The sequence below is a fragment of the Panthera pardus genome, unplaced genomic scaffold, assembly GCF_024362965.1.
Source record: "Panthera pardus isolate Hobbes unplaced genomic scaffold, ASM2436296v1 HiC_scaffold_13, whole genome shotgun sequence".
In the NCBI taxonomy this organism is placed as follows: Eukaryota; Metazoa; Chordata; class Mammalia; order Carnivora; family Felidae; genus Panthera; species Panthera pardus.
Genome location: NW_026526688.1, coordinates 142,384,881 through 142,412,403, shown reverse-complemented (window position 1 = coordinate 142,412,403; position 27,523 = coordinate 142,384,881). Strand labels below are relative to the sequence as shown.

The following is a 27,523-nucleotide window of genomic DNA, read 5'->3' as shown; positions in this document are numbered from 1 at the left end:
GTAGAACTATAACGCTGCAACTGTCTATTCCAGTTTGTCCCAGGATATTGTTATTACTATCTGTAAATCAGGACTGATCTTCTTCCTCCTCATTCAACTGGTAATAAGAAACTCCCCTATGGGGCTATAGATATGGATTGAAGAAGAGCCAGGAGTTGATATTGAAGGAGTAAGCCACCTGCTCGGGCAACTTAATTGTGCCCTTCTGGACCTGCTTGGGCTCAATCTCTTGTGTACTATTTCCATTTGATGATAGTCGCTTCTTTGTATACCCAATCTTACGGCCAGGAAGGTCACCTAGTTCATAATGGGAAATTCAGAATATATGTAAGGCATTCAGTACCGGTCTCACAGCAGAAGTGGTTTCTGAAAAGAATTTTTATCGGTGGACGAGGCATGCATTTGCTTCAAAACCCTGAGTTCTACACTTGATTCTGCAACTGTTGCTTGCCAGAAACTTCACTCAACCTCCCATTTGTCACAGACAGTCCAAGTATCATTGAGTCTTCTGGGTCACCAAGAAGAGCAGCTTGCCCTTCATCCCATACTTATTTTGGTCTCACTCAATGCTGGCAGCTTTGCAGATTACTTGTAAGTGGGACCTAAGTAGCCCACTCAAATATGGCATATATTACCTCTAAAATCCCAAAAGGCACCAAGAGGTGCCTCTTCTTTAGAGGTAGACCGTTACAAGGTGCAGTAACGATCTTTCAGTTTGAAGGGCATCTTGAGATGTTCTATACTGTTTGATTCCCAGGAACTTCACGTATGTAATGAGCCTCTGAAACTTCATGGGGTTTATCTCCTATTCTCTGACTCACATGTGTTTTCTAAGTCACAGAAAATACCTGCTACTTCCTCTTGAGGTCCTGATCAGGCCCAACCAATATAATGCCCTCAATGCAGTAGCCCGGTGTGATTTTATGTGGACTGTGACATCAGCATAATCTCTGCCAAATACATTGTGGCAGAGAGCAGGAAAGCTGACATAGTACTGAGGCTACATCTGATAAACACAAATGGCTTCTGGTGGCCGGTGCACGCTGATATGGGAAAAGATTTATTTTCAAATCAATAGCCGCACACCAGGTGCCAGAGATGCTTGATGTGTTCCAGGAAAGAGGCTACATTTAAATATCAGCTGCAGTTGAAGGCACCTGATGGAGTTTGCCATACTGCACAGTCATGTGCAAGGATCCATCCAACTTCCCTATAGGTCAAACAGGCAAAGTAAATGGTAATACTATAGGTCTCGTTACCCCTGCTTTTTGTCAAATCGAATGCTAATCTCTGAAGTTCCATCAGGGTTGAGGCATTGTTTTTAGGCTACAGTCCTAGTAAGGATGAGAATTTCCGGGGTCTTCTACTTGACCCATGTTTACGATAATGGTCCTCACTATGCAGAGATTCAGTGAGACCACTGTAGAACAAATGAAAGAATTATCCCATCTCTGAGCTATCCCACCTGTGTTGGGAGACAGATGGGTTATATATTCACCCACTCAGTCATTGGTTCAGGGCTGTTCTCACATACAGCCTGGACAGACTCTGGAGGCCAGAGAAAATGAACAGGTTACCTGCAGCTTCTGCTACACAGGTATTTGAATGGGACAGTTTCTGAGTTCTGTGTTGCATGTGTTGAGAAGTGAATGATATCCAGTAGGCTGTTGGATTAGTGAGTCTGAAATTCAGTAAAGAAGGTTTTAGTTTCTCCTCTGTACTTCCACGGCCCTGTGCTCACCTATATTATAGCATTTACAATGTTTTATTTGAATGACCTATGTGCTTGCCTTTTGACCAGTGAAGGGCTATGTTTTCTTCTTCCTTTTTCTTTTTTTTCCAGTGTCCATCATGGTACCTGGTACACAGTAGCTGCTCATTAAGTGCTCACTGAGCCATAGTGAATGTTTTTCTCCTCATCAATGTTTTTGTGCTGTTTTAGAAAACTCTTCCAGAAGTGGCAGAATAACAACTAATATATAACCCAGTAAATCTCTTTGGGTAGTAGGGAAAAACTTCTTCCAAAAGAATATTGAAGAGGCCAAAGTCTATAATTAATCTATAGTTTGGAAGCGAATACATTTCCTATATTAGGATATGATGTGATATAAGTGCATTTAACTGTCTTACACCCCAAGGTAAGGCCAAGTCAGTTATTGACACCATATATAATCCCTAAAACTTAAAAACTGGCTGATAATATTCATATAGAATTTATTATTCCCTGAGAACAAAAAAAAAAAAACAAGTTACCATCAGCAGTGGGGTAAATATGTGAATCACACCATTTTATTTTTCAAATAGGAAATAGATTATTAACAACAAACCTATACACGAAAGGAAATATATTGTTTGATCTGAAACAGAATGCGTGCGTCTATTTTAGAGTCATTGAAACCCAGTGATCAAGTTCCTTCAGTTGCATTAACAAATAAACAAGTGTTTGATTCCCAGTACTTGTGCAACTGGTTGGGATAAGATCAGAAGTTACCATGATTCAGTGACTGCTGGGAACACACGCTGTTATATATTTATGGAGAAATAAAACAATATTTACTTGGTTTACATTACTGTTGTTCTGTATGCCACATACTACAATATACCAAAAATTTCATACTTTTTAAATGTATGTCACTTTATTTTTTTTTTAATGGAATAACATAAAGGGTTAGCATCATTTGGAGCCAGAATTGTCCCATACAGCTGTCTGCTTTCCCTGGCACGTGGCTGACCTGAATTTGGGTCATAAACTTCTTGGAGATGTCTGACCTCAAAGGCTGTAGGGGAAAGTGAATTAAGCCTGTGAGAAGTAGCACGTGGCTTTTCTCCATAGATACCCATTTTGTCCACCTCTCAAAAACCATGGAAAAAAGACAACTGGGAAGAGACAGCCCAAGTCATTTGGTTGTAGAAATGGGCAATAAGGAAGGACAGAGTACAGAATTGTATCTTGAATAAGAAAGAAATCGGTCATGATTGAATTGTCCTTGTATGAAGTAAACAAGCAATATTAATTTTTATCTAAACATTTTATGAGTGTAATAGTCATCAAATTATAGTGATGTTGATCCTTGGGCTTTGCAACAATATTCTTGGCATATGAAATTTGTTTACATAGTTTATGTCCAGGTTGATTCAGCCAGTTAACTAATAAGAACAAGGGTCAGTTCTCATAATGGCAGGTTAGCTCTATAGAGAGAAAACATCTGTTTCTTTGCTTTGGCTTGGGTGCTGTCCAAATCAGATCTCTCTAACGTGCAGGTCATTGACCATATGGACAGTTCAGTATTATCTATTATGATTATTGGAAGAATGACTCAAGCAATTATTCTCCTGATATGGTAATAAGTTACAATAAGAACTAATAGTTACCTTTGCTAAGTCTTCACCATCCGCTCTGTGCTTAAGCTTGCCATATGTATTATTTCATTTAATCCTCATAAAACTGATATTTTCAGATAAGAAAAAAGGCTTTAAAAAGTTAAGTCACTTGCCACATAAGTCATAGAGATATTAAACAATAAAACTGGAGTTTGAACCCCCCAAAACAATAATAATGATAACAATAACAACAACAATTTACATTTGTTTAGCATCTTATGTTTTACTAAGGGCATTTATATACGTTCTTTAACCTAATCTTCCCAGACAGTTTTCTAAGATAGTCAGGAGTTATTTTCTGTTTTTACAAATGTGGGAATGGAGACTCTGAGAGATCACTCAGCTAGTAGGTGTCAGGGACAATATTCAGAGCTAAGTGTGATGGTTAGAGGTTTCAGGATCTTTCAACTATTAGACAGCTGAGGTCAGGCATATGCATGCTTATTGTGAAATTAAAGTCTATGCAGTACAAAGTATAATGTAGATTTCATAATTACCCAGATTACTCAGGCCCTATCAGGCCCAGCCACTCCATTTTTATTTAATGAAAAATTAAAAACATGAATGAAGTGTTATCAGTGAAAATTAGAATATATACTACTTTAAATATGAGATCCAATACAATTCATCGGGTGTGATACTAGAAAGCTTATATTCTCTGCTGCTTACTTCATTATCTTTCCTGACTGGTAAAACACAACTTCTCTGCAGTTGAAGTATCTGAAAAGTATTGATTTTCTAATAATTCTCAAAATTATTAGAAAACAAAGGCAATTGTCTTACTCTTTGTAATGTATTATCACTTAGTAGTCATTTAAACTTTAGATAAGAATCATGTATTTAACTAGTAAGAAATGGCTTTATTTTTTTACAACTATCATTAAAATTTTTATATTCTGATTTTGAAATATGTCAAAATTGCATGAATCCACTGTCTTTGGCTTTAAAATTACCAAAGTCTTAAGTTGAAACTGATTGTATTGACAGATGAATAAAAGATATATATATTTAAATAAACTTGGTTTTAAATTGGCAGCAATGGCAAGAGGATGAAAATCTGATATAGAGAAACAGTAAATTTAGAGTTTCAAGTAATTCACCAAAACTATTTCTTCTTGGATAGAGTCACATTTTTTAATTAAGATCACTTTAAACTGTGTATTTTTAAATTTTTTAATTTAAAAAAAATGTTTATTTTGATAGAGAGAGCTTGCAAGTGGGGAAGGGGCAGAGGGAGAAGGAGAAAGAATTGGAAGCAGTCTCTGCACTGTCAGCTCTGAGCCCGACATAGTGCTCCATCCCAGGAACTGGGATGTCGACCTGAGCTGAAACCAAGAGTCAGACCCTTAACCGACTGAGCCTCCCAGGAGCTCTGTATCTATTTTGTTTTAAGTTTATTTATTTTGAGAGAGAGAGAGAGAGAGAGAGAGAGAGAGAGAGAGAGACACACCACATGAGCGGGGAGGGGCAGAGATAAAGGGAGAGAATCCCAAGCAGGTTCTGCACTATTGATATGGAGCCTGATGCAGAGCTTGAACTCATAAACCGTGAGATCATGACCTGAGCCAAAGTCAGACACTTAACTGACTGAGCCACCCAGGTGCCCCTAAACTATGTTTTGGCTTTTTTTTTTTTAAATGTTTATTTATTTTTGAGAGAGAGAGACAGAGCATGAGTGGGGGAGGGACAGGGAGAGAGGGAGACACAGAATCTGAAGCAGGCTGCAGGCTCTGAGCTATCAGCACAGAGCCCGACGCGGGGCTCGAACTCACAAACTGTGAGATCATGACCTGAGCTGAAGTCGGTCCCTCAACTGAGTGAGCCACCCAGGCACCCCCCAATTTTTTTTAATGTTTATTTTTGAGAGAGAGAGAGAGAGAGGGGGAGACAGAGCACGAGTGGGGGAGGGACAGGGAGAGAGGGAGACACAGAATCTGAAGCAGGCTGCAGGCTCTGAGCTATCAGCACAGAGCCTGATGCGGGGCTGGAACTCACAAACTGTGGAATCATGACCTGAGCCAAAGTCAGATGCTCAACCAACTGAGCCACCCAGGTGCCTCTAAACTATGTATTTTTAATTTGATTTCTACACAATTTGAGAACCTCTAATCAGTGGTTTCAAATGAGGAGCATGTGAAATGGACTACTATGTTCAAATTACAATGTTTTAAAACCCATTTATTCACAGATTCAAATATCTAAGGAGGAACATACACACACACACACGTGTGTGCCATATACACCATGCACGTACGTGTGTGGGTGTGTACGGTAGAAAAATTTCAGGTTCTCTTTTTTTAACTGAAGAAATAGTGTTTCTTTGCCCCCATGCTTTTTGTTAATAATCAAGCATTACATATTGTGTTTGAGTGTATGTATGTGTCTGCATATATGTTTATGTATGTACGTATTTGTTAATTTAAAAATAAAAGCAGAGCATTCTCTTATCTATGGAAATAGAACTTGTATGTTTAAGTATAGTGGTCTTGAATTTTCTAGAATATAGTCTCCAAAATCTAGCCACCAGAGAATTTTTACTGAGCATCTGCTCTGTGGTTAGCTTTATATAAAGAAGAAGATACAGACTTGTAAGTCATTCTGAATTTTATTTTTACGTATCAAAAAACAGGTAACCTGTTGGTGAGGATGTGTCACCACAGGAACTCTCATAGAGAGTTGATGGGAGTGGAAGTTAGTTCAACTTCTCAGGAAATCCATTGATGCTACTCAATCCAGTTGAAAATGCTCATGCCCTGAGGCTTAAAAATTCCACTTATAGGTATCTAACATAGAAAAACTCTTGGATGTATGTACAAAGAGATGTGGTGGGGCGGGGGGGAGGCATGAATTGCAGCAGTTTTTATAATCATGATAAACTGGAAAGATATCCAAAATCCATCCACAGTAAAATGGATAGAATGTAGTATTTTCATACAATGTAACATTATCTAGCAATTAAAATTACTATGGCTGTAGGCAAACATGTAGGAAGCTCAAAAACGTAAAGTTGATCCAGGAGGGCAGCAAAAGCTAACAGCATCCAGTGTCCTGAGGCTGGGCTCCCATTCAGGTTTTCTCTTAAAAAGGAAAACAAACCAACAAACCATAATGTCGAAAGAAGTCACAGACTAATGCATTCAATATGATTCTACTTACATAAAATTCAGACACAAAACAATATTTTGTTCAGGGATACACATAAACCAATCTATTTTTTAAAGGAAGAGAATGATTAACTGAAAATTTAGTACTAGAACTACTTTTAGAGAGAGTGGGGGATGTGACCCCAGTAAGGCATCCAGAGGCTTCAAAGGTACAGATTATATTCTATATATATTAACTTGAGTGGTGGATATATCACTTGTTTTATCATCGGTCTTTAAATGGTGTGTAAACTATACATACTCTCTTGTATGTATATTTCAGCAGTATGACTTTTTTTTAAATTTTTTACGTTTATATATTATTGAGAGACAGAGTGTGAGTGGGGGAGGGGCAGAGAGAGAGGGAGACACAGAATCAGAAACAGGCTCCAGGCTCCGGGCTGTCACCACAAAGCCCGATGCGGGGCTTGAACTCACGAACTGCGAGATCATGACCTGAGCCAAAGTCGGACGTTTAACCAACTGAGCCACCCAGGGGGCCCTCAGCAGTATGATTTTTTAAAAACATCAGAAAAGAGGGGCATCTGGGTGGCTCAGTCAGTTAAGCGTCCTACTTTGGCTCTGGTCATGATCTCACAGTTCGTGAGTTCAAGCTCTACGTTGGGCTCTCTGTGCTGACAGCTCAGAGCCTGGAGCCTGCTTCTCATTCTGTCTGCCTCTCCCCTGCTCGTGCTGTCTCTCTCTCTCAAAAATAAACATTAAAAAAAAATTTTTTTAGAACATTAGAAAAGAGACCAGCAGATTTTACATCACCACAATCACATTAGTTGTGTAGGATGGTTTGGTTATAGGTGATTCCTTTTTCCATATTTTCTCTAATGTGTTTTTATTATCTTCATAATTAAAATACATTAAAGGAATCCATTTATAGGGAAATGGCAATATTCTGACTTAGCCTAAATAAGTCATAAAATGTAATTTGAAGTAGTTTTAGTTAAGATAATGAATATCACAAATACCTGACAAACACCAGTGTTAAAAGAACATTCTGAAGGTAGAACTTCTACCAACATGAACACCTGAAAAACTCAGATGCTCCTAATCTGTTCTCAGGACAGAAGCAGCTCAGTTTTTTTTTTTTTTTTTTAATGTTTATTTATTTTCAACAGAGAGAGAGAGAGAGAGAGACAGAGCATGAGTGGGGGAGGGGCAGAGAGAGAGGGAGACACAGAATCCAAAGCAGGCTCCAGGCTCTGAGCTGTCAGCACAGAGCCCGACGTGAGGCTCGAACTCACAGACCGCGAGATCATGACCTGAGCCAAAGTCAGATGCTCAACCGACTGAGCCACCCAGGTGCCCCAGAAACAGCTCAGTTTTAAAAATAAATACAACATTCTGAGTTGAATGGAGAAGATAGAGCCATAGAGTAAAAGCAACTTTTCTAGAAGCAAGCAATAATCCTGTCCTATATACGGATTTACCTAATCTCCCTTCCCCCTCTTGATACAACTTGTTCCCAGGTCTTGTTTGCTATACTTTGGGCACAGTCCTAGATCAGAGAGTAATATTGTTATTTGTAGACTTGATTCTCCCTTACTAGGCTGGGAGCTCCTTGTGGGGAGTGTTTAACCGTAGCCACTTTGTATCTCTTATTTCTATCACTGTGCCTCCTATAGAGCAGCTGCCCTGTTAATGTTTATTAAATTGAACAAAGAAGCAGCAACAATTTTAAAATGCAGTGTGGGCTGCATTTATAAAACACATGGCTACAAAAACCTGAATATTCTAGAGGCTAATCTTCATGCAGAATGAGTCAATAAGTTTCTATTGTGTTTAAATAGAAGATCAGATATTATGTCCATCATAAAAACTTACCAACATTGCACAACACAATAAGCACAGTAAATTGGTAACCTCTGCGTTCATGCCAAGAGAAGTATCTTCCACATAGTATTTGTGCTACCCCTCCTCAGGTCCACCTTCCTTCTGTCCAGCGCAGGTAGTAAGGCTCAAAACTGCTATTTTTAGCAGTGAATGATTAGAGAGCTTGACTTCCTCATGAAGGTTCTGAGGAGAGTACAACTAACCATGGTAGGGCAATCAGAGTATTTGCTGATTACAATCTTCTGTTACAAAGAGAAAAAATATTTACATATCCTAAGATGGAAAACAGCCCAGATATCTGCAAAATAGCCCCTTATTAAGACCAGTAGGAACACAGCAGCAATTTCTCTCTATTGCTCGGACATTTGCCAACTACTGATATGACATTCTCTCATGATGTTTTAAGTCTTTAGACATCTCCCTGCAATGTCTAAAGAAAGGCAGAGGAGAAAGTGCCTCTTTTTTCTTCCCTTATTGGCTTTCCTGTGATTGGAGTGGTGAAATTGTGCTCAAACAATTGGCCTCTTTGTTAGAAACACATTAATTCAAAATTCCAGGGAAGAGTTAATCCAGGTAGGTCTGGTCTCTATCTGGACAATTTCTTTTTTCTTTTCTTTTCTTAAGTTTATTTATTTATTTTGAGAGAGAGAGAGAGAGAGAGAGAGAGAGAGAGAGAGAGAGAGAGAGAGAGAAGGGGCAGACAGAAAGGAAGAGAGAGAATCCCAAGCAGGCTCCACTCTGTTAGTGCAGAACCCTACAGAGGGTTCAAACCCATGAACCATGAGATCATGACCTGAGCCGAAACCAAGAGTTGGATGCTTAATCAACTGAGTCACCCAGGCACCCCTGGACAACTTCTTTTCAGATTACTTTGGCAGAGAAAAATCCGATGTCTTGCTATTTAAGAAAAAAATAACAACAAAAGAAAAACACATTGCACAAGTATGCAGGTGGCTAATTTATTAATTTTCTTAGTAAAACATCCAAATCTAAATTGCCTTGATTTAGGCTAACCTAAACTACTAATGCAAGCATTTTACATGAATTTAAGAAATGCACTAAATGGAGCAAGCTTATGTCCAAATTTGGAGTTTTATGCTCCTTCTTCCTGATACCAGAATCACTATGTAAAATAGTGGTTAAGAATGTGAGGTCATAGAGGCGCTTGGGTGGCTCTGTCAGTTAAGCAGCTGACTTTGGCTCAGGTTATGATCTCACGGTTCATGAGTTCAAGCCTCTCATGGGGCTCTCTGCACTGGTGGTACAGAGCCTGCTGGATTCTCTCTCCATTTCTCTCTGCCCCCTCGCCTCTGGCTCTCTCTCTCTCTCAAAATAAATAAACTTTAAAAAAATTCTTTAAAAAAAAAAAAAAAGGAGTGTGGGTCATGGAGTCTGCTAGTGCATACTGAATCCACCTGAATCCACCAGTACCTGGTGTGGGATCAAGTTACGTAAACTCTCCGGACCTCTTTTTCTGCCTCTATGTGTGTTACAGCCATTAAAATTATGTCAATACATATAAATCACTTAGTATAATGGTTGACAGTTAATTATTGATTACTAAGTGTGGATTTATTGTGAAGCTGATGTGGATTTATTGTGTCGCTTTAGAGGACCTCACTTGCACAGGCTCTTCCTGAGGTCTCGGGGCAGGGGGGTGGGGGTCTAGCAGAGCCCCCCCCCCCTTTTTTGTTTAGTTTTGCAAAAGGAAGACATTTTAATTGTAGTCAGTTAAGGCTGCTGTCTCTCTCCATGTCAAATTCCACTGCACCATTTTCTCCTGTGTTTAAAGGTATTTGAGTGTCCACCAGTATTTTGGGATCTGGCTAAGGGTAAGTTGATCTGGGGACATACCACTTTAACTATTTTTAACTTAGAAACATGCAAATATTATACTTTAGGATTGATGTCTTATTTAAGAAAAACTTTATCCAGTTTTTTTCATGTATTATGATATTCCTAATGAGTCATAAAACTGAAAGAAATATCTTAAGGTAGCAACAATTTTTTTATTTTAATTTTTAAGCCATGCTTGAGGAAAGACTAAATTTTACAAAATTCTATAGAAAATTATATTACAATATTATCATCTTATGAAGAGGTAATCGGAGAGTTTGAAGCCATTAACTTTGGCAAAGAGTTTTATAACCATGCATTAAGCAGTTTATTAATAAAAAAATTATTGCTGATTTGATATAAAATATTGATGTTGACACAGATAACATAAAACTCAAAATATGTTTCTGCAATAAGGAAACAGAGAAGCTAATTAATGAGTATGGCTAGTTTTCAATGATGCCCTGAAGTTTTACAGCTCATACTGTGAATGAGAAAGGTCACAAAGATCTTCAAAAGGGGAAAAGGAAGGCAGAAGAGTCAGAGTTGAGAAGGATTTGAAGATTCTAGGATACTGGCTTTGAAGATAAAGAAAGGGGCTACAAGCCAAGGAATGTGATGGTCTTAAGAAGCTGGAAAAGGCAAGGAAATGTTTCTTCCATAGAAGCCTCCAGAAGGAACACAGCTCTGCCAACACCTTGATTTGAGCCTAGTGAGACTCATTTCAAATTTTCGACCCCCAGAACTATAAAATAATACATTTGTGTAGTTTTGAGTCACTAAATTTATGGTGATTTGTTATAGTAGCAGTATGAAACTAGTATAGAAACAATGGGATTGCCAGGGGCAGTTTGTAAAAGGAGGCGCAGTGTTCACCTGGGTTTCTTTAAGCCTGTCACCATGCTGTGAGGAAGTAAAAAGACCACAGAGAAAGGCCACACATGCAGGCATTCTGGCCACCAGCCTCAGCCCAGCCCACAGTCAGCCCCCACTCCGGACATGTGAGGGAGCAAGCCACAAGATGGCTCCAGCCCCAACCACCATCTCAATGCAACTTCATGAAGGACCCTGAGAAAGGACTGACTGCATCACTGAGCTCAGCCCAACTGAGAACGGTGAGTGACAATAATAAGATTATCGTTATTTTAAGCCATTAAGTTTTAGGGCGATTCACTGCACAGCAATAAGTAACTGGGCCAGTTAGCATATATCAGCTTTTAAAAATTTACAATTTTTCTTGATTTGCTTCATCTTAAATAAACATTCACGCTCATATCTAATTTTGTATTGTTAATCCTACTCTTTTTTCCTAGAGAGAACTCCTCTAAATTGGAAAGCTTTAACCCCTCCTTAAAAATTTAGTTCTGTTCAGATGAACATAAGGGAAGGGAAGCAAAAATATAAAAACAGGGCGAGGGACAAAACATAAGAGACTCTTAAATATGGAAAACAAACAGAGGGCTACTGAAGGGGTTGTGGGAGGGGGTATGGGCTAAATGGGTAAGGGGCATTAAGGAATCTACTCCTGAAATCATTGTTGCACCATATGCTACGTAATTTGGATGTAAATTAAAAAAAAAAGTTAGTTCTGTTCTTGAATGTAGACAGAATTTCTTATTCAGAGTGTGGTTAAAAAACATAATAATATATGTAATTAAGCAGACCTGAGGATCTTTGAAATTATGCAACCTTTCTTCTTAGAAATTAAAAAAAATCCTTCATTTTGAAGACACCTTAAAATAACAAAAGCAAAATTTAAGCTTATATTACTTATTCATATCACCTTAAATGTCAATTGCCTTTTCATCTGAGATTAAAATAAGTGATAATTACTTTCACAGAAAATGAAAACTTCCTTTAGCATTAAGATGATGTATTCAACAGATGTCTCCTAAATGATTCTTTACTGACAGTATCAACTTCCCAGAGCGCTGTGATGGCAAGAAAAGACAGGAAATATCTGACTTAGGTTATGGTTCTTGGAACAAGTCATAAAAGAAGAATGTGTTATGTAAATAATAATGTACAATGTCCCAGAATGCAGCCTGGACCACTTAAAATATATTTGCTTTGGGACAGATATACCATTTTGAGATAATCATCTCTGATTTCAAGAATTGCCAAATTATCGGTTGCATGCTCCTTTACCCATCTCTCCATGCCATGTCAAAGCTACTCCATTTATTTCAGTTAACTTTAGCGTAACAGAAAGAGTTCTGGACACTAAGTAATGAGTCAGGACACTGAGGTTAAATGTGCATTGAGTTCAAGGGTTTTTCAGAGATAGTTCTTATAAGGCTGACTCACTTGCAGGATAGTAGGACTGGGAGGGCCCAACCTGGCTGGCTGGCAAAAGGTCTCTTCAGAAGGTCTCTACCGTGTGGTAGGTCCCACAATTCCAAGGCTGAGCACATCACTTTTGGGGGATTAACTGTATTATGAATATCACTAACCCTCTCATGGATAAACACTCCCTCTAAAAGATACAACATGCTCCAACATTGACAACAACAAAAACAACAAGTTCTATATATAGTAAATAAATGGTAAATGTTGAATTCGCTAATTTCAGATTTGGGGGCTTGTCTATGAGAAAAAGTCACAAGGCAGAATATATGAGATGTTCACTCATTTATTGATTGCTTGGAGAAAGGAATTAATTGTCTGCATATAAAATCATCTCATTCCTTCAAGTTCAGATTTAGAAAAATGAGCACTTGGTTGAAAACCTGAATTACTTCAAGATGGCACCCCAGGTTAGTTTATGTTTTCCCTGTTCCTTTCCCTCCAGAAAGCATTCCTGTCCCCTTTTCCAGGTTCTGCTAGCAAGGTTAATCTAAACAGGAGGTTTGGGTCTGCAAAACACCTAAATGACAGAAACTAGCCAAGGCTTAGAGCCAGAAATAGTGCATGAGTGGAAGAGGGAGTGTGGCATTATGTCAGCTTTACCAGTCCCCATCCTGAAGTTGTTTCCTTTCAGGGCTGCTTGCTATTAGATTCCTTTGACAAAGCTAGGGATGGTCCCTTCTTTTCCCTCAAGAAGTCACAGCATTGTGAAAGTCCTGACAGCATACATAGGTGGATATAGTAAAAGTGCCTTTACAAACGTTTCTTTACATATGAAGAGGAAACAACTACCCCTGGTGATTGTTCCTGCCTATTTTTCTTTCCAGATTACAAAGTTAAGGTTCAGTACAATTCACATTATTCAAGGTATTTAAGGTGCTATTTCTACTAAGTAAGGGGATGCCTGGATGGCTCAGTCAGTTAAGCGTTTGCCTTCGGCTCAGGTCACCAGCTCACAGTTCGTGGGTTCAAGCCCCACATCAGGCTCTGTGCTGACAGCTCAGAACCTGAGGCCTGCTTCAGATTCTGTGTTTCCTTCTCTCTCTGCCCCTCTCCCATTCACACTCTGTCTCTCTCTCTCTTAAAAATAAATAAACATTAGGGGCACCTGGGTGGCTCAGTCGGTTAAGCGTCTGATTTCAGCTCAGGTCATGATCTCACAGTCTGTGAGTTCCAGCCCCGCGTTGGGCTCTGTGCTGACAGCTCGGAGCCTGGAGCCTGCTGTGGATTCTGTGTCTCCCTCTCTCTCTGCCCTCCCCCTGCTCATGCTCTGTCTCTCTCTGTCTCAAAAATAAATAAAAAAATATTAAAAAAATAAATAAACGTTAAAATTTTTTTTTTAAAAAGAAAGCTGGGACTCAAAGTCAGGCATTCAGATCCCTCGGCTAGGGCTTTTGCCCTACACCTCAGATGTACCAGCATATTCTGGGCATATTCTGGGACTGTGTTTTATTTACCTATTTTTGTATCCCTGAGGCCTAGTACTATGCCTGGTATCTAGTATATATTCATTAAATGTCTGTTAAATAAAAAGTTAGGATTTATTGTTTAAAACTACCATTTGTAAGAAGAAAGATGTTATCAGAAAAGTTGTATGGGGATTCTGATGCCTTACAAAGTTCAGGGAAAGTCCAAGTATAAAGCACTAAGGGAAGCAGTGCAGCAGCTGCGTGGAAATACTCTATTTTATTTCCAAGGTAGAAGCTTAAGTGCTGAGTGGTTTGAAAGACACTCCTCAAGAGTCAAGGATTCGCTGAATGAAGGCTGTGTTTCTGTGGGTGTGCTGTTTATTTCCTGCTCTGTGCCCACTTTCTAGTTTCACAGTCTCAGATGTCACTGAGGACAAGTTCCCTGTCTGACCTTCATGGGGTTATTGGGGACAGATTATTACCCAATCACACTGCACCCCTATCACTGTGCTGTAGAACACCAAGTATCTTGTAATGAAATAAATCCCCTCAAAGTCCTTTTTGGGGACTGCCAGATTCCTTTTTTTTTTTTTTCCTGAACTGTCAGCACAGAGCCCAACACAGGGCTCGAACTCATGAACCATGAGATCATGACCTGAGCCCAAGTCAGACACTTAACAGATTGAGCCACCCAGGCATCCCAGGAACTGCCAGATTTCTGATTCTGTTTTGTATGCGTGCCTAATGCAGGAAAGTCGCCCCCAAGAAAGCTTAGGAAACACTGAAAGGTAGCTGAAAGGTACCTAGAGGAAAATGTCTTTTAAATAAATAAGACCCACAGCTGCAGGAAAGTAAACTTAAGTGATAAGAGCAGACAAATGGAGCCTGGAGAAAGTCTGTCATTAAAAAAGTTTAAAAATTTGGGACACATGGGTGGATCAGTCTGTTAAGTGTCTGACTCGTGATTCCACCTCAGGTCCTGATCTCATGGTTGATGGGGTTGAGCCCCACATTGGGTTCTGTGCTATAGCAGGGATACTGTTTGGATTCTCTCCCTCTCTCTGCCCCATCCCTTCTTTCTCTCTCTCTCTCTCTCTCTCTCTCTCTCTCTCTCTCAAAAATAACTTATTTAAAAATTTTAAAGATTAAAAAATAAAGGCTTCGGGCGCCTGGATGGCTCAGTTGGTAGAGCGTCTCACTCCTGGTTTCTGCCCAGGTTCTGATCCCAGGGTGATGGGATCAAGCCCTGCATCAGGCTCTGCACCAAGCATGGAGCCTGCTTAAGATTCTCTCTCTCCCTCTGTCCCTTTCCCCCACACCTATCATGCACATGCTCACTCTTGCTCTCTGAAAAAAAAAAAAAAAAAAAAAAAGATTTAAAAATTAAAATAAAAAAGGCCATATTAATAACCAAAAAAATGAGCATAACAAAAGAAAACTTGCATTATCAGAATATCATCGTTGTTAAAAGGAGGTGTTTTGAAAAAGAGGATGATGTAACTACTTGTCCACTATTTTTTGATGATTGCTATTTCCTTTATCTTAAAAAGGTAAGTGGATTGAGGTGGGTAAAGGGCTCCATACTGGACAATTTGATCAGTCTTTTCTCCCTTACTGAATAGAGCCTGCTGAGAGCAGGAAATTGAACACAGATTACCAAGCTTTCTTGTCTTACTCTTAGAGAACAGCTCATCATTCAAAAGGCTGCCTGATAAAAGATTAAAAAAAAAAAAACCCAATTTTGAAATATCATATAGTATACATTTTGTATAACTTTATAACAGTGATCTAAGTCAAGTACAATTTCTTGATCTCTTTCTTTTGCCTTATACCATCTCTATTTAAAAAATCTTCTACCACATAATTTTACATTTCCTCTTTCACATCACTTATTTTATGTTCCTTTTCTATCTTTGCCCTCCTACTTGAAAAAAGTTTTCATGTTTTGGCCACAAACTCTCCTTTCTCTTGAGGTGTATGTTTTCTGTCCAGCTGCTTTCTGTCTCTGGAGCCTCCTTATATACCGCAATGAGCTGTTATCTACTTAATTCTAATCTTAGCTTTATTTTCCATATTAGTTACATATCCTCACTTATGTTTTTCAGCACAGATTTCCAGCAAAAAGTTTATGTCAAATAAAAACAATAGTTTTAATAGTGTTTACAAGATCACAGGCATTGCACAAAATTATGCAGTCTGTAAATCATTTAAAAGTAGTCTGTTAATGTAATTTTGGTTTTTTTCTAAAATAGGATTTGCTCTTTGAGTTTCCCTTCCACTCAGTTGCTCTTGTGCTGGAGACTCTTGTGTCTAGTCCCCTCTAATATGCATAGGGATCTATTTCTAAACTTCCTTAGCTGCTCTGAAAAGAAATCTGCTTCTAAAGCAGTGTTGTATGATTTCTCATATTCTACAAGTAATAAAACAATTCACAGAAAACATGCAGATGAACAGAAAAGAGAATCTGTTCCTCAGGGCTGATTTCTTAGATGAGAACTCAAGAACCTACTATTTACTGATTTGTGTATTTGGCTGACTGTGGCTGGGAATTGACAGAGAAAGTGAAGAAAGTATAAATGTTAGAAGGGAGTCTCTTACACCTCTCAAAGACATTCTGTGTGCAGGTTTGTTTCTCTGGCCTAAGGCACCCTTTGTTTTGCCTTTTTGCTCTGCTCCATAAGAGGTGTGGCCTCTTAATAACGTTAATTATAATGGACAATAAGTTATAATTTATGGGTGGCTGAGACCAAGAAGCCTCTGGGAGTCTTCATTAAAACAACAGCACAATGACAACCTCTGGAGGCATGATATTATAATGATTAAAAGTTTATGTGCCCTTATCCACATACACAGATTAAGTTTTTTTAAGTCCCCTCTTGTACATGGAAAAATTTGAAGGCACATCAAAGTAAAAAGAATACTTAAAACCAACACTCTTGTACCCATCTCCCACCTTCATCACCTCTTAACGTTTTCCCAATTTCGTTTCACTTATCTCTATTGTTTTCCTCTTGGTAGGAAAAACTTTAAAGCGAACGCGAGATAACATTTTACTTGTAAATATTTCAGTAAACACCCCAAAAATTTTATAATAACTTGATTGACTATTACCGTAAAGTGGACCCGCAGAACAAATAAATGTTTTCTAGCTGTTACGGCTCTTATAAGGTAAGAGCGTAGAGTGGCATACCCCCAAGACGAGTGGAGGTGGGGGTGGGAGGGACTAGACCCCGGGTAAGGTTTATAAATTCCTCCGGAGCCATCAGGCATGCGCAATCCAGACCCCAGAGTTGCTAAGGCCCCAAGGAAGATAGAGGCTCCGGATAAGACGAAAGCCAATCAGAGGACTCAAAGGCTAATCAGTTAGCCAATCCAGATTCTAGAGTGCATCAGATGCTCAGCATTCTGATCTCTGTACCAGTATCCAATCGGAGAGCTGGCTGCTTTGGGCGGACTTTTCAAAACAGCGAAAACAAAACAAATGGGGACCTTTAAAAGGTGCAATGCGACCAGAAACCGTCTCCTTCCGCCTCTCAAGCCTATCACTCCCCGTCTTTCCCCTCTCCGGATCAATCGTGGAAAGCCGACGCCCAGATTCCACCCTCCGCCCAGGGACCGAGAGGGAGGGATGGCTCGGCAAAGCAAAACCGAGCTGAAGAGGGCACAAATCCGGCTGGGGACAGCAGTATGGGGTGGGACTCTTTTTCAAAGTCTTTTGCGGTAGCCGCGGATCCCTCCGCGGGGAGTCACGTGCCCCGCCCCCTTGGGGGCGTCGAAAACTCAAAACAAAAACAAGGGGTTTGGTTCGGCCTCCGCTGTGGAGGCGGCGGTGCCCGCAAAGGGCCAGGGTTAGAAGGGCCGGCACTGCGCCCCAGCCGGAGGGTGGGCGCACGGGTAGCGGGATGAAGCTCCGGCTGTGAGGCCGAGGCGGAGGTGGCAGTGGGGGGGGAAGGGTCCGATGCCGGTCTGGGGGCACCGCTGAGGCGGCGGGTCCCCGACCTCCGGAGACAGGTTCGGACGCCCCCGCCGTGCCCAGTCCTCACCGGACCGTGACGACGCGGGCCGGTTGAGGCTCCTCTCCGGCACGGTGAGTGGGCTCGCCCGGGCTCGCGGGGTTTCTTTGTTTGTGGTTGGGACGTGGTAGGGGGATGTGGGAGTACCCAATCGGCCCCGGAGCGACTCCGGTCCTGCCCTCAGCCCTGCCCCGGGGGAGTGAGCACTGAAGACGGAAAGATGTTGGAAGGAGGAGTGGTGAGTCGGGGAGGCTGAAGACAATTCTTTAGTTGCAACCCACCCCCATTTTGTCACGGGGGCTCGCTGGGGTGGTGCTTCCTGGATTGACAGCCCCAGGGCTCAGCACGGTTGAGGAACCTGGGATCAGTGGATGGACGGGTGATGTCCAGGCATGGGGTGGGCTGGACTTCTGTCCCCCGACTGGGTGGGCCACGCCACCCCACCGCTCTCACGGATCGGGGTCTTGCCACTCGGGTGGAACGGGGATAGGCGCTGCCGAAGCGGATGAGAAAGCTTGGGGACTGAACTCCAGCGAGAGGGGCTTCAGGAGCTGGGCTCCCCGGGAGAGGCGGGGCTCGGGAGTCTCCTCCCCCCGGTTCTTTGTTCAGTCGCGAGACTTTCTTTCCCCTCCCCCTTATTGTGTAAAGCGCCCACTCCCAAGACCCGCTGCCTTAGGTGCCCCGGGTGCTTTCCGCGGGCAGAAGCCCCTCCTCCCCCACGGCTTCAGGTAGGGCGGACGGAGACTGCCGCCCCAGGGCAGTTTCCGGTTTGTGAAACCTCCGGGAGGCTGGGGCTGGCCGGTCTGACCCAGCGCTGGCCGGCGGACGACAGCGCGGCCCCTCCTCCTGCCACACCTCCCTGGCGGTGGGGGAGGATTGCGCCGGGGTTCTGGAGGACGTGACTGATCCCCTCATCCGCTCCTACCCAGGGTGTGCTGGGCGTCTCTAGCTTGAGGTATTGACCCCAGCTCTTTTTTTGCCCACTCCCCACCCCCTCCCCAGGATACCTACTCTAACTGTGGGTGGTGTCTTTGCTGCAGATGAAGGATTTAGGGGCAGAGTATTTGGCGGGTCGTGAAGGGGTCCAGCTCTTCGGATTGTTGAACCTCTATTTAGAACAGGAACAGAGATTCCAACCTCGAGAAAAAGGGCTGAGCTTGATCGAGGCTACACCGGAGGTAAGCTCCCAGAAAAGATGTCTTGCTCAAACAGCTGATAGGGCTTGGAAAAGGATAACTTTTAAGTTGAATCAAGATTAAAGGCTGCAAATTTTCTTAAGATAAAATTTTGGCTTTCTAGAGTACTAAGATAAATCTTACAATATTATGCACGAGAGTGATACTAACCCTCGAGAAGTGTTTCTTCAAATGTGGTACCTCCAACCTGCAGCTTCTGGGGTGGGGGGGAGACTCTTACGTCGGAATTGAGTAGTTCCGTTGTGGAAATAACCTTTGCCCGTGAAATACTTCATAGTAGGGCCTTTTCTTTATTAGAAAAAACAAAAATCTAATTATCTCCATTACAAGGGAGTTATATTTGCTTTAACCCCTGGAAGTGACAACAGTTTTCTGAAGCTCTTCTGTAATGTAGGTTTTAAAAAAGCAGTGATATGTATACATATTTCGTACCTGAAAAGGTTTGTAGCATTAAATGATTCCACTCTTTCCCCCCATATTCTTAAAGGTTAAGGGAAAAAATTACTCTATTTGAATCTAATTGTGTGTATTTATCTAGTTCTAAGAAAGTCATAACTTTGGCTCTTGGTTTTTATTTCAGGATGATAACACTTTGTGTCCAAGATTGAGAAATGCCAAAGTAGAAGATTTAAGGAGTTTAACCAACTTTTTTGGATCTTGCACTGAAACTTTTGTCCTGGCTGTCAATATTTTGGACAGATTCTTGGCTCTTATGAAGGTATTTAACCAGTGTGTGTGTGTGTGTGTGTGTGTGTTTTGTTTTTGAGAGAGAGAGAGAACAAGAACGAGCAGGGAAAGAGCAGAGAGGGAAGAGAGACAGAATCCCAAACATGCTCCATACTGTCAGCATGGAGCCCAGTGCAGGGCTCTGAACTCAGGAACCCATGAGATCATGAGCTAAGCCAAAATCAAGAGTCGGACGCTTAACCGACTGAGCCACCCAGGCGTCCCTATATCTTTATATTTCTAAACGTAGTGCACAGCACAGTGCCTAGGATACAGGGGTTCGATAAATGTTTGACAAGTGAATGTAATTATGTCACTGTGCATAAACATTTTTAATTGGAAGTGTGATCTTTAGTGCCAGGTTAAGAGATTACAGAATTAACTGTGTTGGATTTTAAGTTTGGTTTTGCTGTCCCTCTTCTATGCCTTCTCTTTGCAGATGTGACAAAATGAAGAACACTGTTTTTAGGTATTCCCTGTATATGTATACAATTCTCAAAATAAGGTTTTCACATTTTCATCTTTCATCACATTTTCTGTTGGAGCTTAGGTATTTTTAATACTGAAACATAAATTCAAGTATAGCAGTATGTTAAAGGTGACCTACTGCCTTCCCTGTGAGAAGTCTTTTCAAAGCGGGGAACCATAGTCTTATTAACCAGCTACTGTTAGAAAAATGTGGCAATTCTTCTGCCAATAGGATTGCTGTCAGCTGCTGGGTCAGTTTTCAGGGCACTGAAAAGAAAAGGGCAGCCATCTGTCCATGGCAGCTTTTACATATGCTCTGTTCTGCACAACTGATGCAATATTTCTCTTGGGCAAATTTGCACTGAAATGTAGGATGATATTTAAAGATAAGTAGAGAAGAAGATAAAAAGATAAGTTACACGTATTATTTTTATATTCAAAGAAGTATATATTTTCTTAGAGTTGAAAGGCTTAATTTATTTTGGGGGAGATTGCACTATTAGGAATTTCATGTTTGAAATACAAAGTATAATTCAGTGTTAGAAACCTAGCTGTTAAATTTGCATTTAAATTACTTAATTTAAATGCTTAAAATGCCTTTTTTAAAAAAGAGGAAGTTAAGTCAGTTTAAAATGTAAAAATGATTAATTATAATTGTGAATAAGGGTAAAGTATTGGTAACAGATTGTGTTCTGTCTTAAGAGTTAGGGACATCATCATATTAAGTGTCGGCTTTACTGAATCAGAGTGACAGTTGTTAGAAGAAGCTTTTTGTTCTTTGCTTTTCAGGTGAAACCTAAACATTTGTCTTGCATTGGAGTCTGTTGTTTTTTGCTGGCTGCTAGAATAGTTGAAGAAGAATGCAATATTCCATCCACTCATGACGTAATCCGGATCAGTCAATGTAAATGTACTGCTTCTGACATAAAACGGATGGAAAAAATAATTTCAGAAAAATTGCACTATGAATTGGAAGCTACTACTGCCTTAAACTTTTTGCACTTATACCATACTATCGTACTGTGTCATACATCAGAAAGGTCAGTGGGATTAAAAGTAAAAATTTTGTGCTTTAGCGTTCCTGTAGCTAACAGTTGTAATGCCAGTGAAGTTTATATTTTTACTTTTCTAAACTTTCAACTTGGATTTTCAAGAGCAAGTTTTTAGAATCATTTAAGTCTTTGGAAGTTTAATAAATATTTTGTCCTACCTTTTCATTGTATAGGAAAGAGATACTGAGTCTAGATAAACTAGAAGCTCAACTGAAAGCTTGCAACTGCCGACTTACCTTTTCAAAAGCAAAAGTAAGTTGATTTCTTGCTTACATAGGTCTCGCTGTTTCTGTTTTTAATTTTTAAAAAAATATTTTTTTCTTTTTTTTTTTTTTTTAATAGCCATCTGTGTTAGCTTTGTGCCTTCTCAATTTGGAAGTAGAAACTTTGAAATCCATTGAATTACTGGAAATTCTTCTGCTTGTTAAAAAACATTCCAAGGTAATTGATCTTCAGTTCTTATTCTTTAAAGCAGACTTGTTACCTAATTTATCAGTTTTTTACCCCTGTGGTGATTTAAACATTAAATAATAACCTTATGGGCCTTTTACCTTTTCCACTTCTGTTTTGTACCTCATGTGTTGACGTTCTCAAAATGCAGCTCTGACCCAGACAGTATTAAACTGGAAGGGAACCTGACCACTTACCCTAGCTTCTTTCTATGTTCAGATGTTGTATCTTCTCTGGTATTCTCACTTATTGATAACAGTGTTCTGCAGTGCAACGTGCAGATTATTAAAAAATACATACTAGGAAATAGACTTAGTAAATATACTAATGGCAGCCCGTTACATCTGTAGGGCTGAATCATTATCCCATTAGTAGCATTACCAAAATAACTTCAACAATGTTTTTCTTTTTAAACCTCTTTAAGCCAGCTCAATAAGTTTTGCAGTAAAAGGTGTTAGTACTAAAAGGAGTGCCTCAGGGTTCTGTTAGCACAGAGGTAGGGCAGACTGTGAGAGGCACTATGACTGGGAGTCTCATTGGACCAAAAAAATCTTAGACAATGAAAGTTTGGGTAGCAGAGGCTTGTGGCCAGAAGGTTGGTGGACTAGAAGAGTTTGGGAATCATTTTAAGGTTGGCTTATAGTTGGAATGTCTAGGTGATAGTCAGAAGCCAGGAGTAAGGAGATCCAACTCAAATAGTGATTTTGGAAGCCAAGCATGGAAATGAGACAAGGAGTCATGAATGACCAAGATTTGAACCTAATGATGGGGAGAATGTTGACCCCATTGAAGGAAGCTTGAAAGACACTAATTTGTGATCAAATTATGATTTTGGGTATTTGTATATCTTTCAGGTAGGTAGATATTTAGCAGATATTTGGCAGCCTGGAATAAAAACTCAGAAGGTACATTGTAGTTGGAGATTGAAATATGGAATTTCTCATGAAGAAATAATAATAGAAACCATAAGAAACTTGTGGGAGTTCTTTGTTTAGGGGTCAGTTGAAACTCTGGGTTTTCAGTGTTGGTGGTTTTCCCCATAAGAGTCCAGTGAAGGAGGGTACATGAGACAAGTAAGTGTGCCGTCAGGTTGGAAAAAAGTTATCAACAAGGAGGTGGTCAGGAATATTGAATTTAGATGAGATGCCCAGTATAAAAAGAATTGAAGGAGGCTATTCTATACCTAGAGGAGATGTCAGTAGAAAGAGAAGCTAGTGGTAGAAGCCAGATTGCAAAGGGGTTAAGATGTAGGTGGATTAGGTGGAAATGGAGACCACGATGATATAAAATTATCTTCTGTTTGTGGCAAAAGTATTTGTGAAGTGTTTTGTTTTTAGCAGATGAATTCTAGCTTTCATTTAAATAATGAACTTACTAGTTTTAATCCAAACCTTTTTTAATAACGTTATCTGGAAATATCTTAAGTGAAAATTGACTCATTAATAAATTGGGGCATTTCCCAGTGGTGGAGAGGCTATGCCCTTTTGGGGAAATTCCTCTTCTGTCATATTGCTAACTTCCCCATTAGCATATATCTGGTGTCTTTAGCAATCCAAACAATGCTATGTCACAGAAACCTAAATCATGTTACATTCCTTTCATTGAGGCTATTAAAGAATATACTTAATAATTGGCTGATTAGCAGACCTAATGTTTTTAGGTCAGTGTATTTTCTTAAAATAGGCAAAGCATTTTATTAGGTTCTGTGTAAATTGTTTGTATCTGTGATGCTCCTCCCTTAAATCAGCGGTTACCAAATTTTGACTGCTCATTCGAATCACTTGTGGAGCTTTAAAAAATCTTGATGTCCAGCTCACATCCCATATCAAATAAGAATATCTGGTGGTGGGAGCCAGGCATCAGTATATTTTAAGCATCACAGGTGATTCTGAGGTATTTAACTTCTTCGTTAAAATATTTTTTTCCAGGTTAATGACACTGAGTTCATTTACTGGAGGGAGTTGGTTTCTAAATGCTTAGCTGAATATTCTTCTCCTGAATGTTGCAAACCAGATCTTAAGAAACTGGTTTGGATTGTTTCAAGGCGCACAGCCCAGAACCTCCACAACAGCTACTATAGTGTTCCTGAGTTGCCAACAATACCAGAAGGGGGTTGTTTTGATGAAAGTGAAAGGTAAGCAGGTTCCTTGACAAATTAGACCTCCTCAGAGTAAGTAACACTGATTTTACACTCAAAATGGAACCTGGCAATACTACACAGTATTAAAGAAAGCCAATAGCATCATCTCTTCAGCTGAGAAAATTAGCTAGAGGTAGTTTTATTAAAATAGGTGAGGATTTAGTGATATGCTCCCAACCCCCCCCTCCCTTTTTTTTTTTCGTTATTAAAAAAAGCAAAACATGATGCTCTGTATTCCATCTCCAGGACTTGTAACTGGAAGTTTGTACCTTTTGACCACTTTCGTCTATTTTATCCCTCCCTCTGTCAACCACCAATATGTTCTCTGCATCTATGAGTTCTGGTTTTTGTTTTTTTCATTCTTAGATTCCACACTGAAGTAAGATCATACAGTATTTGTCTTTCTCAGTATGACTTGTTTCATTGCCTCCCTTTTTGAAAACTGGTTGTTTCACATCTCCCTTGCTCTCTGAAATCTAGTTTAAGAACAAACAAAACCTGAAATGGCTTTACCAGCTTTTCAGGGTTAGTATGGATTCCTAATATGGTGCTGCGGGTTAAATGACCAGAAAAGGGAGGGAACCACCACCACTAATGTGGCAGACTTATGTAGATATTTTTACGGTTTTGTCAGATGCCATTGTCTTACTCAGAGTTCATTTTCGTTCATAAAATGAATACTTTTACTAAATTTGATTGTTTTACCATCTAGAAATAACGAGTTTTATTTTCACAGTTTACTGGTTTCTTGGTTTGATATTTGAGAGTAATAGGGATACAATTGTTAATGCAAGAAAGATATCAAAACCATGTGATTGAAGATATGTTGTCCTTAGTCTCCATTTATTGGATTTAAAGTGGTTAGAATTGTAGTTAGTTGCTAATATGTATTAATTGGTACAAGAATAATAGTTTGGCAGATGGCAATTTATCTAAATCTCTTAGAATCTATATTTTCTAAGATTACAATAGATTATAATTCATTTTAGGAAGTCCTTATAAGTTAAATTTTGTCTCTATAAAGTTTAAATTTTGATACAGAAACCCTGAGACTAAAGATACCCATTTAGCAGTTTCATTTGGCCTGTAAAACCTTTAAGTATTTTCTAAACAATGGAATCTTCTTCTTGTGTCTTGTTCTCCCTTTAGTGAGGACTCTTGTGAAGATATGAGTTGTGAAGAGAGTCTCAGCAGCTCTCCTTCCAGCGATCAAGAGTGCACTTTCTTTTTCAACTTCAAAGTGGCACAGACATTGTGCTTTCCATCTTAGAAATGTAATTGTTCTGTGTCAGAATTTAAAGTGCGTATACAGGTTTCAAAGCAATAAATGGGGGAGTAGGTAGTTTTCTGGTCCATCCCCCATCTAGGCAGGAATCGCATAGACTAGAATACCTACCTTCTATTTATTATTCAGATCAGATCTGGCCTATTTTCATATTTAATCCTAAGCCATCAAATGGGTTAGTGCCTCGTAAACAATTAACAATGTTTTACACATTGGCACTTTATTTTTCTCATTGATCTTTAGCTACTTGGGGGAGGAGGGAAGGTGCTGATACCTTCAATTTATTACTTTTCAAGAAGATTTTTAAAGATGAATAGTGTAGCTTATCTTAAACTTTTTATAAAGCCTTCACGTGTCTTTCTTTAAACAGATTGGGAGCATAAAAGTGCTTCCTCAGCAGGGACATTGGATAATCCTTTAATGGTTTATCATAGATCTCCCCTACTTTCCATTCTCGGAACAGAGAATATACTCTTAAATGTCAGACAACTTTTTTTGTTGCTTTGTTGTTTTCTAAATGATCACTTACTCTCTGATGCAGACTCTATAAACTTAGGAATTATAATAGTGACATTTCTGTGAATTTTAGTATATAATGTGTTAATTGAGGTTTCTGCTAAAGCAGAAATCATTGACAGGCTAGGGTTGTTAGTTGCATTTCTAATGCCTAAGTATTGTCAGACTATAGTATTATTTTAATGTTATTAAAACAATCCATAATCTATTAGTTATGCATGCATCTATATGAAAGCAGTACAGGAAGCTGAAGAGAACTATAGGTAACTGGAATGATAAATGTTGATCTTTGTAGCATATTTTATTTCATTTTCTTATATTAAAAAAAAGTCTGCATGATTATGTTTTATTCCCTTTATAATTCACGTTTCAAAAATATTGGTATTAGTGTATGGGTGCCAAGACTGAACATGAAGTAAAAAAAAAAAAAAAAGTTAAGTGTTTGTAGCATTCTAGTTTTAAGCATATCTGTGTGGTGGTACAGCCATGAGAATAGGGATTTACAAACTCTGTACACTTGGGATTTTGTACAGAGAATTTTTTTTAACTTTATAAATTGTATATGAAAATGTAAATCTTTAAAAATGTACATAAAAATACTGTATTTTTTTACCTTGTGTGTGTGGTAGTCTAGTCATTGCATGTAAATATAATTTATTGTGTATTCTGTTATTCTAAGTAATACATTGATGACTTTTTAAATGGTCAGTCAACATCCATTGGATGTTTTCTGAAGTGCATCTTTTTGAAGTAATGATAGATTACAACTCAAAATAAAAAGGTTAATGAATTATACTCTTCGTCTGCAATCTTAATTTTTTTGGCAAAAAGAAAAAGTGCTTGCTGTATTTCAGTGGAAAGGCTTGAAGTGAGGCTGGAGTGCCTCCAAGGTAAGCTGTCTATCTGGTTACCAGAAGTCCTCTAGGTAATATTTCTTCATCACAGTTTGGCCCTCAGCCTTGGAGATACTGAAAGCAAATCTGTCACTTGAGAATTGACCGCTCTCTGGGGTGGACTTATATTAAACAAAAGAGTGATGTATTGACCTGAATGCCTATTAATTTATAGCGAAAGGCAACAGGTATCAAGTACACCGGAATACTCAGGTTGGGAGATCGATAGTTTCTTTCTGCAGACACGCCAAATTCTAATCAGAAGGTTGCTTGGCAAATAAACACGAGGAGTGTTATTATGACTGACCCTGCCAGCCTCTGGCACTTTGGACCTCTTTTTCCAAGACTTAGGCTTGTTTTGAAAGTCATGGCGCGCGCGCGCGCGCTGCGCGTGTGTGTGTGTGTGTGTGTGTGTGTAGGAGCATATGTTACCCGTCTAGTTAATTTTGCAGACTTGTTTTCTCTAGTTGGTTAGAAAATCAGATCTACTAATGTGGTTTTCATTTAATACTAATACCTCTTCTCCCTTGGAGATAGGGCCATGTTTTCCTAACCCTCCTAGGGGTGACTCTTGGCTTGAGGATGACCTTCTCCTTAGGTAATTTGGGTAATAGACAATATATTCTGCTTTCAGATTTTGATTTGTTGAAACATAAAAGGTATTGGTGGCTTTCTAAATCTCAAAACCCTCTTCATTCAGTTCAGGATTTCACTGCTTTTCTTACTAGATGCTCTTACTGTGAATTTGCACACATGGTTTCATCTGTTCCCCTTTCTGGCTTTCAGTACGTTTGGTCTAGCTGTCTTTACTGAGCTCCCAGCTT

The 27,523-nt window shown here is 39.6% G+C and overlaps 1 protein-coding gene and 1 long non-coding RNA gene across 4 annotated transcripts; one reads left to right on the top strand and one right to left on the bottom strand.

Annotated features, from left to right (window-relative positions):
- Positions 1–5,967: 5,967 nt before the first annotated feature.
- On the bottom strand, positions 5,968–17,213 carry LOC109277234 (uncharacterized). Its single transcript, XR_002085051.2, has 2 exons — positions 17,072–17,213; positions 5,968–6,458 (listed from the first exon to the last, which is right to left on the bottom strand). It is a non-coding gene; the product is annotated as an uncharacterized LOC109277234 (long non-coding RNA).
- A 498-nt stretch (positions 17,214–17,711) lies between these two features.
- CCNG2 (cyclin G2) lies at positions 17,712–26,601 on the top strand. 3 transcript variants are annotated; one of them, XM_019466786.2, is made up of 8 exons: positions 17,712–18,047; positions 18,976–19,151; positions 19,750–19,887; positions 21,153–21,403; positions 21,589–21,667; positions 21,758–21,856; positions 23,794–23,999; positions 25,155–26,601. In XM_019466786.2, the coding sequence occupies exons 2-8, from the start codon at positions 19,014–19,016 to the stop codon at positions 25,273–25,275; spliced, it is 1,032 nt and encodes a 343-aa protein (XP_019322331.1). In that variant the 5' UTR covers positions 17,712–18,047; positions 18,976–19,013; the 3' UTR covers positions 25,276–26,601. The 3 variants fall into 3 exon arrangements, with proteins under 3 accessions (XP_019322331.1, XP_019322315.1, XP_053757444.1); XM_019466770.2 differs by having other exon boundaries at positions 17,715–18,047; positions 19,014–19,151; XM_053901469.1 differs by lacking the exon at positions 17,712–18,047 and adding an exon at positions 18,064–18,928 and having other exon boundaries at positions 19,014–19,151.
- The last annotated feature ends 922 nt before the right edge of the window (positions 26,602–27,523 follow it).

Bases quoted from the DNA above. Each gene is read 5' to 3' on its own strand.
- CCNG2 (XM_019466786.2), top strand. From the start codon at position 19,014: ATGAAGGATTTAGGGGCAGAGTATTTGGCGGGTCGTGAAGGGGTCCAG. The intron at 19,888-21,152 runs GTATTTAACCAG...TTTGCTTTTCAG, and splicing joins GATTCTTGGCTCTTATGAAG to GTGAAACCTAAACATTTGTC. The intron at 21,857-23,793 runs GTAATTGATCTT...ATTTTTTTCCAG, and splicing joins TTGTTAAAAAACATTCCAAG to GTTAATGACACTGAGTTCAT.